Source organism: Hippopotamus amphibius, chromosome 8 (genome assembly GCF_030028045.1).
Source record: "Hippopotamus amphibius kiboko isolate mHipAmp2 chromosome 8, mHipAmp2.hap2, whole genome shotgun sequence".
NCBI classification, from domain to species: Eukaryota; Metazoa; Chordata; class Mammalia; order Artiodactyla; family Hippopotamidae; genus Hippopotamus; species Hippopotamus amphibius.
The window spans coordinates 61,279,092-61,293,132 of NC_080193.1; the positions used below are offsets into that span (position 1 = coordinate 61,279,092).

Here is a 14,041-nt window from a genome sequence, read left to right on the forward strand (position 1 = left end):
TGTGTTTTGTGTTCTTCGCATCATTTTTGTACCACTTCATAATTCTAATTAAATGATTAACTGTATAATTACTGAATTTCCTTGATCCTACAATGCTATGCATTGTTAGATGCAACATCAATTTCAAAACACTTGTAGGGAGAGGAAAGAAATACCACTCTATTTGTCATCTATTGCTATAATAATGCTGCATGAAAAACCACTCCGAAATTCAGTGACTTAAAACAACAAGTGTTTATTTCTCCCTCATGGGTCTGTGAGTTGCTGCAATTCACTTATAAAAACTCAATTTCAGGATTCAGCTCTGGGCTTCACACTACAGGCTGGGTTGAGTTCAGGTCTGCTTCATATGTGTCCATATGCTTCCGGTCCATTGTGTTGTCATGGTGAATGATAGGTGTTCAAGCAGAGGAAACGTGCAATGCCTGTTAAAGCCTCAGCTTGGGGAAGAGGCACAATGCCATTTGCACCCAATTCTATTGGTCAAAGCAAGTCACATGGCCAAGCCCAATATCAATGGGTTGGGGACAGTACCCTGCCTCCTCTAGTGCAAGACACTGCAAAGCCACATGGAAAAGGGCACACATGTATACTGTATAATTCAAAAATAGAGCGGAATTGGGAATAATAACTTGATGTATTGAAACTATAGTAAACAGTATGTACACAACTTTTTATGTTGACTTACAAAGGATTATTCAAATATGTTTGTTAATACAAAAAAAAAATTCTCCTTTATTCTGTATTAAGAGTAAATCTTCATGGTCAGAGCCCAAAGTATCTTCTGAGTCATTTTTGGTCACCAGCTATTACACACCTCATTCTAGCCACCAGTCCTTCACATAACTGGGGCTCAGGACCTTGTCCTCTTTAAAGCTTGTGTAAGTTTTAGGCATACAAAAGAAGTCCAGGGTTCTATTTGCACTCCCAATTTGGTTAAACTCAGAATGTCCCCCCCCCAAACTGATGCTTTTATCATTGGAAATTAAAAAACTTTTCATAACAATCAACAAGTAGTTTTGTTTTGTTTGGGTTTTTTTTTTAACTGCTTACCTATTTAAATTTTTTTTTATTGAGGTAGAATTGGTTTATAACAAGTTTCATGTATACAAGCTGTCGACAAAAAAAATGCACAACATGAGCGTTGTGAGTTAAGTTTTATTTGGGGCAAAACTAGGACTGCAGCCCGGGAGACAGCATCCCAGATAGCGCTGAGAAACTGTTCCAAAGAGGCAAGGGGGAAGCTCAGTCTGTATGTGATTCTGGTGAAAGGGGAAAACATGCAATCAAGAACATATTGTTTACAGAAGTTTCCTCCTAGTCTTGTGCTGGTTAGACACAAGGAGCTGTTGTCACCATGAAGGATTTTGGTGTTTTTCTAGATATGAGGAGGTACAAGAATTGGGCTCATAAACTTGGCTCCTGAAAATATCTGACTATCTAAAGATGTGTTCTGCCAGTTTTTCACAGAGCACAGAGAGCCTCATTTCAGCTCTCCACCCCGAACACATTTCAGGGGTGGGGTGTTGGCAGTCAGCAGCTGCAGAAACACATGACTTAATCTTTGTAGAGGTAGATGGCAAATGCCATTAGTGAACGCCAATTGTAGTTGACAAACCTTACATTTCTACTTCCGTATACACTACCACCAACAATTAAGGTTCCATCTGTCACTCTACAGTTGATCCCCTTTATCCACTTCACCTTTCCCCCAACCTTTCCCCTCTGGTAACCACCGCTTTGTTCCCTGTAGCTATGTGTTTGCTTTTATTTGGTTTGTTCATTTATTTTCTTTTTGTTTGTTTTTTATGTTCCACACATGAGTGAAATCATTCCGTATCGTCTTTCTCTGACTTATTTCACTTAGCATAATACCCTTGAGGTCCATCCGTGTTATCATCAATGGCAATATTCCATCTTTTTTTATGGCCGAGTGGTGTTTCATTGCATATATATGCCACATTTTCTTTATGTGTTCTTCCATTGATGGGATTTAGGTTGTTTCTAGATTTTGGCTGTTGTAAATAATGCCATGATGAACATAGGGGTACTTCCTTTTTTTTTTAAGAACTTTTATTGAGATACAGTTAACATACAATAAACTGCACATATTTAGAGTGTACAATTTGGTATTTTTTTTCTTATTAGTAATGTATATATGGCAATCCCAATCTCCCAATTCATTCTAGGGGTACGTATATGTTTTTGAATTAGGTTTTTTAAAGTTCTTTGGTAAATACCCAGAAGCGAGATATATGGATTATATGGTAATTTTAATCTTAATTTTCTGAGGAAACTTCATATTGTCCTCCACGGTGGCTGCACCAATTTACATTCCCACCAACAGTGTAGGAGGGTTCCCTTTTCTGCACATTCTTGCTAACACTTCAACAGTAGTTTTTGACAGCCACTTGACACTTGAATGATAATCTTTCACAACTCATGAACTTCTCTAGCTTGGAAATTCTACAGTCTCTTTCTAACATCAATTGTACCATCTAGCATGCGACAGGCAATTCACTTGAGTGTGTCCTAAAAACAAAAGGAAATACAAGTTTATCTCTTGGTGGATATTTTTCCACCTTAAGGGGTCTGCAAAGGAGTTGAGTGTTTCTACGTGACAAGTCTAGCATTTCTCCAATGATGAATATTAGTTTCACTCATTCTAACTTTGTCTTGTGGCTCTATTTCCATGTTTTTCTGCACATCCAACAATTTTCATTTCAAAGCTGCTTGGAGTGTAAGCCTCTGAACAACATTCGAAAAGACAATTAGATACCTAAATTTAAGTAAAAGTTCAACCCCGTATAGCGATGTAAATAACTCAACTGAGAGGACATTTGATTAATGGAAGATGCAGGGTCACCTCTATGACAGCTTGTTCTTCTGCCCAAAGGCTGGAAAATTTCTTGTGACATGGAAGGAGTCATCCCACTGTAACGCTGGAGCAGTCATCTAAAATTATGTCTTGCTCAGTTCTCCTCCACCCTCACAAGTGCAGGACAGTGACTCAGGTAGGGTGGACAGTGTCATTGTTACCAGAGTCTGACTGAGATGCTAGGTATGATTGATTCGCTCTTCTCGGGCTGTAAAGATCATGCGAAATGCAGTGAGTTGTCTTTCCCACCACACTGAGATCGCCTTCTAGAGAAAAAAAAAAGGAGGAGGGCCTTAAGACAGAGAGAATGAGAAAGAGAGACAGACAGACAGACAGACTGAGCCAGATCCTGGAGGATGGGTGTTCTCATAATTCCAAGATCATCTCCTGAAACTTTTCGACACAGAAGCCAAATTTTATGCTGATTCATGTGAGGTGATTTCTGTCACACGCAATCAAAGAGAGCCCTGGATGTTACCAAACTACAACCCACATGAACAACACCATGGTTAAAAAACACATGATAAGCGCAGCAACCACAAATAATTTCAAAATAACTCAAGCTCTTCATTTGTTCTCTTGAACAGGATGAAGGGAACAGAGAACCTTAAAAATCCCCCTCGGCCTCCCCCATCCAGCGGTTCACACGCGGCAGCTGCTTCTCCTCCTTTACATCTGTCTTCAAATTCCAGTCGCACGTCAAGATAACCTCCTCCCCCCGATTTAACCTTTTGAACTTTTGTTTTCTCTTCCTTTCCTCCCTAATCTCATGCCTAAAGCTCAAAAGAACTTGTTTGTCAAAGCAGGACTCTCAGAGCAGGACTCACGTCAGAGCACAAGGAACCCTGTTAGCAAATGAGGGAAGACTGGGAAGCTCCATGTGCGCCTCATTGTTGGCCCGTTGCTCCCTTTTGAAAAATGTTACAAAACGAAAAACAATGCATGCCTTAGTTTTAAGGTTACACAAATGTGGTTTAACACATGTTTGTTTTTCCTTGTTAACCCAGTGCCTTCCACATACATATTAGATAGCTCATGATAAGTTTAAAAAATAGAATAAATTAATGACTAGATGAATTACTGAATGAACAAGAAAGGAATGTATGAATAAATGTAAAAGATGACATTAGAGATTTGGGAGGAAGTTATTACTGGGAAATTAAAGTCATGGTCAATAAATGCTTGACATCTAGAAGGTTAAAATATGCAGTTCTAAAATCCAACTCATTCTTTCACGTACATAAAAACAGAACAAAAAAAAAAGAACTTTGAAAGTAAAAGCAAGTCATATATATATGTATATATATAGAAAGCTATCTACAATTTAAATAATCCCAGTGTAGCTGTAACCAAGTGTATTAATTAGAATTCTTTGCAAGCCACAGAGAGCAAATCTGAATAAGTAAGACATAAACGTATTTATTTGGAGAAGTATGTTTTACCGACCCAACAGTCATCTCCTCCCTCATATCTTTGTGAACCAGACCCTAATTTTGTTCATGGATCTATTTATCCCTCACTCAGTATGGTTCAGGGTTAGATCTTAACTGAATAGAAGTCATTCCCATCCCTGATACCAGTTTACGCATATATGAGATGTGTGTGAAATTCTCCTAATCGACTTCTGGGAAAAGCTTTCCTTAATTTCAGAAAGAGACCCAGGCAAGGAAAAAAAAGCCCCTTCTCCTCTGCCTGGAAAGAGGGACATGGTGAAGATGTTATGACTGGATTTCTGTAGCCTTCTTGTGAACATAAGAGGACAGCCAATGAGAAGCTAACGTATCAGGATGAAAGAGTGGGATGATGTAGCCACTCTATATCCACACTTCTTATGAAGTGATAATTTTCCCAGAGCAATTCAATTGAGTCAGATTTTTCTCTTTTTCTGCAGCTGACAGAATGCCAGGGATGGAGAACCGTATCAAGGGAGGCTGGACATCTAAGCTTGGGATGGGTTGGAGCCCCAGAAGCTGTGGAGGTTAGGAAGCAGAACCCAACAACAACTGCCTTTCTGTGAAAATAGTCTAGCTGGGCTGAGCTAGGTCAGATGCACTGGAATTCCAACGTTGTCTTTTTGTTCCTCTATTCAAGGCAAGATCCAATTCTCAGGCCTAATTATATTCACTAAGAAAGAATTAATTCCTCAAATAGGACTTTAGATTCTAATAGAAGGTTAGGTAGATGTTGATTAGCCAAAAATTTCAAGTGCCTACAACATCACAAATTAGCTGGTTTTTCCCAAGATCTCCTATATTATGGGTTTCCTTATTTCTTAGTATTCATTCTTGAGGGCTTCCATTTCTCCTAATCATCTTCTGTCCTTATTTCCTGCTTTCATAACATTCTACGTTTTTCTTTTCTTTTCTTTTTTTTTCTTACGTTTTTATTTTAAATCATGCCTTCTGCAATGTCACTCTTGTCTGCCTTCTCTATGCCTTCGTTCCTGAAATGTGGAAACAGATCAAGTCAGTTTTGTGTCTCAGAATTTCAGTGGAGTTTTGGGGTTGTAGAGGGAGATTACATTGGCATATAAGCTGAGAACAGAGTGTAATATACCCCTCTAATAAAAAATTAATAATCAGCTATATCCCACCATGGGGAATTTGTTGCTGGATATTTTATCTTTAAGTTCTAGCCTGTGTCTCTCGATCTTACGACTATTTTCTTTTCCTCTCTACCAGGTGTTTTTCAAGTTCTCCAAATTCCTTTCATTTCATTAACAGAATACTTCTCCATCTTGTACTCAAAGTCAAGCTTGTGGCTGTGCATGCGTAGTGGAGAACTCATTAAAGAGCTCTGTCCATGGATTGTCCGCTTCAGATTTCTGGCCTTTAAAGCACCAAGCATTGGGATAGCTTTGGAATTAGTTTTCCTTTACAGGATACATGTTTGAGGATGTGCTTCTCACTTTACTAACCTCTGTAAACCGAAGGGGAGCAATGTAAAGATTTATCTTTCCCCATTTCACAGAAAAATCTGTGGGGATTGTTTTGTTTCGTTTTTTCCCTTTCTCTCTTTTTCCTCTTCCCCCATCCTCCTTCGGCTTCTGCTCCCTCTTTTTCTTCTTCTCTCCACCAATACAAAGGCAATGATTGTAATTTATTCTTACGCCCATAATTTAAATGAAGAGCAAAGTGTGAAATCCGGTCTGAAGGAAAGGGGGACACTGGGCACCGTGTCCTAATGGCTTCTAGTCCCAGCTCTGCAATGTACTAGCAGCATGATTTTGAGTTGCTTCTTCTAAAGTTTGGGATTAAAGCTATGGTTTACCTATATCATAAGGGTATTAGCAAGACTAAATTAGATGATGGATGAAAAAGTACATCCTCAACTGTCAATTACTAGCCAAATGTAAGAGAATGAATACCAGATAGTGCATTCCGGCACAGAAGGTCCATGAGAACAAAGCTGCTGACTGTGATAAGAGGCAGGAATTCAATCAAAGAGCGAAGAACCTGGGGACTGAGACTTTGGGGTGCCAAGGTCAGAGTGGGGCCAATAACAAGGCTTGACTTGAGATGGAGAGCTGCTAGAATCCTTTTATTTCTTTTGCCGAGGCAGATTTGATCTTTGAGGTTGCTGCAGATCCAAACTTAAAAGAAATCTTACTCTGCTCTTTCTCCTTTAAGGCTGAAGGAGCAAAGAGTTAATTACCTTGTTATATGCGTCTCTCTTCCAAATTTTCCACATGGGCTTTTTTCTTAATTAGCCATCATATGAAAGTAGAAGAATATTATTTATTGTGTGTATTAAATTTTATGTCTTTTCTTCTTAATTTTTAAATTGGGTAAATTTACTACTTTTTATATTTCTCTCCTAAAAAAAGCAATGTTTTTGTTTGCTGTTGTTACTGTTGCTTTTATTATTTGTTTAGTTGTAGTCCTCATCTGACTTTCCTTTGGGTCAGTAACTCTTCATAAAAAACAAAATGAGAAAAAGCTTCTGGCGTGTTTTAGATTAATTGGAAGAAACAAATAGTTTCCCCATACATGTTTTTCTTATTCTTAATGCTCTTCTTTTTATCATTTACCCAATTTATATATGATACCTATAAATGCCCAATGAGTATTGGTTAAGTTAGATGGCTTAAATTCAAGGCTCAATAGTAACTTATTAAAGTATATTTTATAAAGTGATTTTGGTCATCAAGATAACATGACTATACAGTGACATGTGTATACATGGCTCATTGCCATGGTACTAAGTCAGCTCTAAAAGGCCCATGAAATGCACACCTACATCCCAATTTCAATCTCAATTATATATCTACTGCAATTCATTAGACTTTGGGATTCCAAAGGGTTTATACATTTAAAGACTTGCTTAACTGGTTTAGAATTTAACTGCTAGCCAAGATACTTAGAAGGAAAGCATGTCTGAATAATTCCTCCATTTAAAATCTTCTTGATTTTTACCCCTACAGTAGGTGACATATAACAATGCATTATACACAGTCTTGTTTATTTTGTGTATGTATGGCTTACTTCTAGATCCTAAATGCTTTAAAAGCAAAGAATGTCCTACTCCTCCTTCCCCATCTCCTTGTGTGGATACGGATATCTAATAAAAGTTTCTCTTAAGAATGGTAGACTTGAGGGAATTTCCTGGCAGCTCAGTGGTTAGGACTCTGTGCTCTCAATGCCGTCGCCCTGGGCTCAGCACCGACCCCCCCAGCCCCCACCCCCGCCGCCGCAAAGAAAAGTTAGGCTTGAATGGAAAAACTGGTCCACAAGTATCAATCAAGCTTCACGTAAGAGTTTCCCTTAGCTGTTTAATATCTCAATGCAACAATCTCGGTTTTATTTGGAAATGATGATTTTAATGAGTATGTCCAAGCGATTTTGAAAGCTTTGTCTGATAAGCTTCTTTTAGCCCAGTTACATCTTCTGCTTCTCTCATTCCCCTTCCCCTTCACTTTCTCCAATTTCTTTCCTCTGTATCCCTCACATTTCTTTCTGTTTTGTACTCTCTCTTCTACTCTCTGCACTTGAAAAATTATTTAGAAAAAAAAAAGTCTGCCATTTTCCTATTGTAACTTAAAGGAAACCAAGTCTGAGCATATCTCTACAACAATGTGACAATTAGATTTTTTAAAAAGTATATATAGTTCAGTTTGTTTACTTGGAAAGGGGCTCAATGTTCTTAATCACCTGTAAGTAAATAATGTACGTTGACAGAATTTTAGATGAAGCTGCTAAAACTAAAATGTTTGGGAAAACATATTGCTAAATGGACAAAGAAGCCACTGTAAACAATACCCGTTGAAAACTCAAATGAGAAGTAAAGCACCCATATCCCCCCAGGTGATTGAGAGAGTGTTTTCATATTTGTGCATGTGTTTGTCTGTACAAGCATTTCAAGGTGTAGCTTTCTACTGATTCCACCTTGCTAAAAACCAATAGAGAAGCCATCCTTTGCTAATCAATGTTTTTATCACATTTTCCAAAACTTTTTTCAGGACATATGAGTTTTTAGTTCCTCCTTCTCGAGAAAGAGACCCCCTGATGTGAGACCCTAAAGCCACCTCTGGACTTCAACAGTATGTCTGCCCTGAATTGAAGGCCCAGTTGCTGAATTTCTCCAGCTTGCAAAGAAAGGAATTCCGTACTAAACTTGTTTGTAACTTAAAAATAAAACCCCAAACCTGCTCATCTATTGCAAGTAAATGTACTCCCTTTGTTTCATGGTATGCAATTAGATGCATTTGAAATAAAAGGTAAGTTAAATAAGAAATCCTGGGGACGAGCCTGTACTATTTTAAAACAGTGAATGTCAAATGTTGTTTTTCAACCCAGTACCAAAGGGTATTTCACAGGTAATTTCTCAGGGCTGATGCTAGCTAATTATTAGCTACCATACCCTGCCTCCCATTCTAAGTGACTATCTCCTGGCAGAAAGACACAGCTAGGAGTGTTTTGTTTCATTTGTCCTTGGAGTTTTTATCAGCATCAAGAAGGTGGACTGAGCCAAAGTTAGAAGAATTCTGGAGCTAAGCAAAAAGCGACACGTTTAACAGCCCCCATTAATTGGGGCTGTTACATGATTAATTTGAGAAAAACAGAAGAGACTGATTTCTTTACAGCTCACAGTTGGATGCAACGCACTAAAAGTAATCCTGTAAATTACATTTTAAATCTTCAACATATTCCGAGCAGATAAAATAGTGGCATGATTGACCAAACTCCTTTTAAAAGTACACATATTACGATGCATCATAGTTATAAACAGATGGTATTTGGCCTCCTTCCTATTCTCAACATTTGGAATTTCTAAACTATGTGAATTAAACAATAATATTTTATAAACATACAAGGGATTTTGCTCACTGCTTTGTTAACATAGAAATTATACAATGCTGACATTTATTTAAATTTTAAAAAGTAAACAACAGTGTGCATTGAAATAAAGCAAACTAAAATCAACATAGAGAAGTATGTTCTGTGTGCATATTACCTACAATGGCACTGGCCTTTTTAAGGGAAGACATAATGGGTTGAAGAACAAATGGTAGCTTAGATGGGTCTAATCCTTTGTACTCCAAAGGCTCATTTAACACTTCTCTGTAAACAACGGATATTTATACCATAATTGGCTATTTGACCATCACTGTTCCTTGACTATGTAACCTGCTATTACGGAGTTAAAAGAAGTTCCCCTTCATTGGCTCATCAGCTCTCATAGTAGTGAAAGTGTACTCGCAGTTTTAAAAACACTTCTACAAACGGGAATCATTCTGACACTTGTACTCAGAATGGGAAACATTATCATTATATCAATAAGTACGGATTTTTTTTCTTTGGGGGATATTATGGCCAGAAAGAAAAGGAAATGTATCAGATCTTAATGTCATTTCCTGAGATTTCTTTCTAAAATTACAACTTTAACCCTTTGGCCACATTTTGGAAGGGAAACCCATCTGCTGAGTTGATGTACAAAATAGAAGGCACTCGGTTTTCAAACACTAGTCTCAGATTTGCAAAGTTGTGCTGTGATGAATAAATAATAAATCAGATATTTCAATCCATTTTATGATTTTTGAAAGCCCTGATTATCATTGTTTAGAGACACTGTCTTCTCCAGTGTTCTTGTTCTAGCTTCCATGGGCTTAGGTAGGCCACCCTCCCCTACCTCGGTTTACTTCCGGACTGCTCCTCTCACATGTTAAACAATCAACCAACCTCTATCTTCAAGTCTACAATTTGAGGACTCTTTCAAACCAGAGGGGGTAAAATCTTGGGCAATTGATGCCAGTGATGGTCACCAACACTCCAGGCTAAGTCTTCTTACATTTTGTCACTGGAGTGCCCCACTTTAGCCTACAATCTCTATCGGTGGGAAAGAGAGGAAAGCAGGCTACAACCTAGATGGACAGAGAAGCAAAGGGCGCTGCTGAAACAAGGGCCATTTTTCCCTTTCACACACAGTTTTCAATGTGTACATGCCAATAAATACCTAAGGGTAAAGAGTAATACTAGCGGGGAGGAGACTTTTAAAAACATAGACACCTCAAAATGATATTAAACATCTTCCCACGTTTTTTTGGGAATTAATGGGATGCTTCTAAATATTTTCCTACCCAAACACGGCTTAATCCCTCTGTCCCCCAGCCTCTTTGCTCCTCCTAAACAACCAATTGGTGGTCAGGAGGAGAAAGTTTACAATCCAAAACCCAGGTATGACGTGAAAAGGAAAGCGACCTTGGGGCTGGCAGCGGGATTGAAATCACGTCTGAATATATGAGAGATTTGAAGAGGAGTATTTTAAAGTTAACAGCCAGAATCCCTGCCTGAAGAGTTCCCGTGCCCACTTCCACTCCCTTCTCTGTTTTTGCTTAAGTTAAATTTTTTAAAAAGGACAGCGGGGAGACAAATCATTCTTTTGTTTTTTGTTTCATCTTCATAGGATTGTCTCACTGAGCTCTAAGACTGGCCGACTCAAGGAACCAAGTTCAATAAACTCCTTCAACGAAGAGAGACGAGTTCTGCCCGCCAGGGTCGCGCCGCCTTCCCGGAGGTGCGGAGGGGGACCAGTCAAGCCCGGCACGAAGGAGCCGGGGCAGCGCTGGGCCGCCCGCCACGTGGGCGAGTGTCAGCATGTGAGTGTCGGTGCGCGCGTGCCGGGGTGCGTGCCCGCGTGTGTGCGTGGCCGTGTGCGCGTGTCGGGCTGTGCGCGCGCCGGCGTGCGCGTGCCGGCGCGGCTCTGCCAGGGAGTCCGCGCGAGTGTGAGCGCGAGCGCGGCGGCCGCCCGGGGCTCGCTCGGCCCCGCCGCCTGGGACGCGCCCCGTGGCCTCGGCGCTCCTCCGGCTCCCGGTTCTGGGCTCAAGCGCCGCCGAGGGGGCTCGGTGAGGACTCTGTAACTTCGAAGTCCCCCCGCGCCCCGTGTTCTCGAGCCGGGAGTGGTGTCGAACTGCCTCCACGCGCTTCGGACGGCACCGAGCGGGGCACCGAGGGCGAGCGCCGCCGCGGACCGGAGCTGCGGCACATCGGTCCCTGGGAGGAGGCGCGCGGCGAGCGCCCGCAAGCCCCGGACCCGCCCGGCCCTTCCGGCTCTCCCGCCCTAGGAGGCTCCGGCGCCGCCGCCCCGACGCTGGGTGCAGGCTCGTCGGGGGCTCGGGGCGAGCGCCGGGGCGCGCGCTTTCGGGCAGGCGAGCGCTCTGTCCGGTCGAGGCCCCTCTGCCCGCGGCCCAGCCGGGCCACCCGAGCCCCCAGCCTGCGGCGTGGGCCAGACCCGACCGGGGTGGGGGTGGGAGGGGGTGGGAAGACCCGAGAGGCAGGGAGGGAAGGAGCAAAGAGGTAGCCAGCTCCAGACAAGAAATCTTTAATTACAGATTAAAGGCAGGCAAAACCGTACACCACATTTTCCATGTGTCAGCTGACGACAACGACAAAAGGAAACACAGAATGCGGGGGGGAGGGGGGGAGAGGAAAGGCCTCTTCAGGTTTTTTGTGTTTTGTTTTTCCTCTTCCCTCTTATTAACAGTGCACCATGTAAAATACATTAGGTAGTGACTCTGGGTAGGTGGTGCCTGGGGCCAAATCGCAGCTGCTCGCTCCTGGAGTAGGAGGACGGTTTGCTGATGCACCCAGAGGTCTGGGGAACCTCTTAGCAAAAATAGGACTTTAAATACTCTGAGTCCATTTTGCTTCCAGAAAACTTCCTTACTTACACATTTTTAAGTTTTAATATTTGGTGCTTATGGTGTTGCAATTCATTATCTTCAGGGATCTACCGCACGCATGCGCGCGCTCACGCGCATTTTGTTTTGCAATTTGCAACTTTGTAGATGCTGCTTTTTTCTGGCCTGGTATCACAGCATTAGAAATCCAGGGGAAAAGCCGAGCCGATTGAAAGCCAGCGAACAGAGCTGCAAGCACCAGAGAGCACAAGGTCCCTTATGGTTCTGGGCTCTGGAGGAGCGTGCGTTGATGCCTTTCCCCTTAATTCATTATGACCGCAAAACAATTTCCAGCACGTCCCAGGGATTTAAGATGCCAGTGCAACGCCATGACGTCCTAAATTCTTCACAGAGGGTGGAGAAGTGTTCAGACGCCAGAGCCCACTCTGAGACCATCACAGACCTCTAGTTCTGTGCCCTCAATTTCTAACACTGAAATTAGAGAGATGACCTTTGGGGTCACCCTGAGCCACCAGACAGGGCACTTTTCTGTATTTTTTTCCTCTTGTTGCTGGGTCAGCTTGAGTAATGGAGGAATTTGACTCTTTGTTAGTAATCTGTGTACTGATCCAATTGATGCATCAGGTTGGAGGCAACAAGACCACCTTGCTTAGTCATTTTACCAAACTTCCTTTTTGTAGATATTTTTCCGTCTTTTAGTTGTAATTTTCCCATCAGTGCCATTTTCCCCACAGCATTTAAAAAAAAAATTGAGTGCTTTTTTCATGTGGTTCCAGTTAAGTGATTTGCCCACACCCCAAATAATGCTATTTGCATTCAAGATTAATAGCTGCATATCAGTAATTCTTAAATACCTCCTGATCCATATTTAAAATTTAAATGATTCCAGCGTCATTGGCCAGACAAATGCCTGAACCAAGAAGTTTGTGGACTTGTTGCCAGCCAGATGACAGCAGCGTTACACTCAGGGTACACGATTACATTTCTGCTCTTGTCTCTTCCATTGTAGAAGGCAGAGAGCCTTCCTCATTTGCCACCTTTCCCAGAAGTGGGAGTAGGTGAGCAGATTGATAAATTGCTATCAATCACACTAGGTTCCAAGCCCACCCTTCTTCTGATACATGTTTAGGAAAATCTCTTAAATCTCCCCTGAAGCATAGAGTCTGATTTAGCCACACCCACTCCACATTTTGTCTTTCTCCTTCGGTAAAATAAATCAGGTGAAAGAGCCAATGAGGAGTTTTTCTTTCCTTATAGATTTCCAGTGTTTGAGAGGACCATCCTGCTGTCCTTGTTTTAGGCCAGTTTTGTTAGTTCATGTTTTTACCACCCACCAAAGAGCAGCACAAGACTGAGTTAATAAATGATGTTCATGACTAGGTTTCTAAATGCCAGAGTTATGATTTTTTTTTTTAATGGGTGGAGGAAGGAGAGAGGCAATAAAGCTAACCCCGAAGTCACTCAAAAGCCTTGGCTTCACACATCTATGTGGGGTGGTTTTTTTTTTTTTTTGGTCTTTTCAATTTCATCTAAATTTTTCTTTAAGTTCCACTCTTATGGACTAAATATTTTTTGGACCATTTACCTGTGTCTATAGCTTCAAACCCTGTTTACTATAAATTTACAAAAAGCATTATATGTTCCACTTTTCTACTTTGTGTTTATAATTGTTCCTATTTACCCCCCACCCCCATTAAGAATTTCACAGTAAAATCCTGTACCAAATATATTAAAATCTGCAACTTCAGACACCCCAGGAAGAAGACATTAATCTGCTTAGTAAAATACCCAGACCTCCTGCCTCTCAACTTCAGCTCTTCTTAATGTAACATTTAGTAATTGCAGCTGGCTCCTTGCACCCTCCTCCCTCCCTTTCATTCTGAATCATATTGGCCTTGTTTAACCTTCGTTTCCTTTCCTGCCCCCCACATTTGTCCACGTACTTGTCTTTGACCATGTTTGTCTCTCTTTCTTTCTTTTTGCTGCCTGGACTGAAAGCAATAAATACAGTTTTCTAAGACCTTAAT

General features: G+C 41.2%; 1 protein-coding gene across 18 annotated transcripts in view; it reads right to left on the minus strand.

Moving 5' to 3' along the window:
• Positions 1–2,117: 2,117 nt before the first annotated feature.
• GTDC1 (glycosyltransferase like domain containing 1) overlaps positions 2,118–14,041 on the minus strand; it is a 375,875-nt gene continuing 363,951 nt past the window's right edge. For 16 of the 18 annotated variants that reach the window (XM_057744680.1, XM_057744681.1, XM_057744691.1 and 13 more), the window contains one exon: positions 2,122–3,144. In XM_057744680.1, the coding sequence (XP_057600663.1) occupies positions 3,058–3,144 (87 nt within the window). In that variant the 3' untranslated portion in view covers positions 2,122–3,057. Of the gene's footprint in view, positions 3,145–14,041 lie in introns of all 18 variants that reach the window. The other 2 variants (XM_057744701.1, XM_057744700.1) reach the window with 2 other exon arrangements.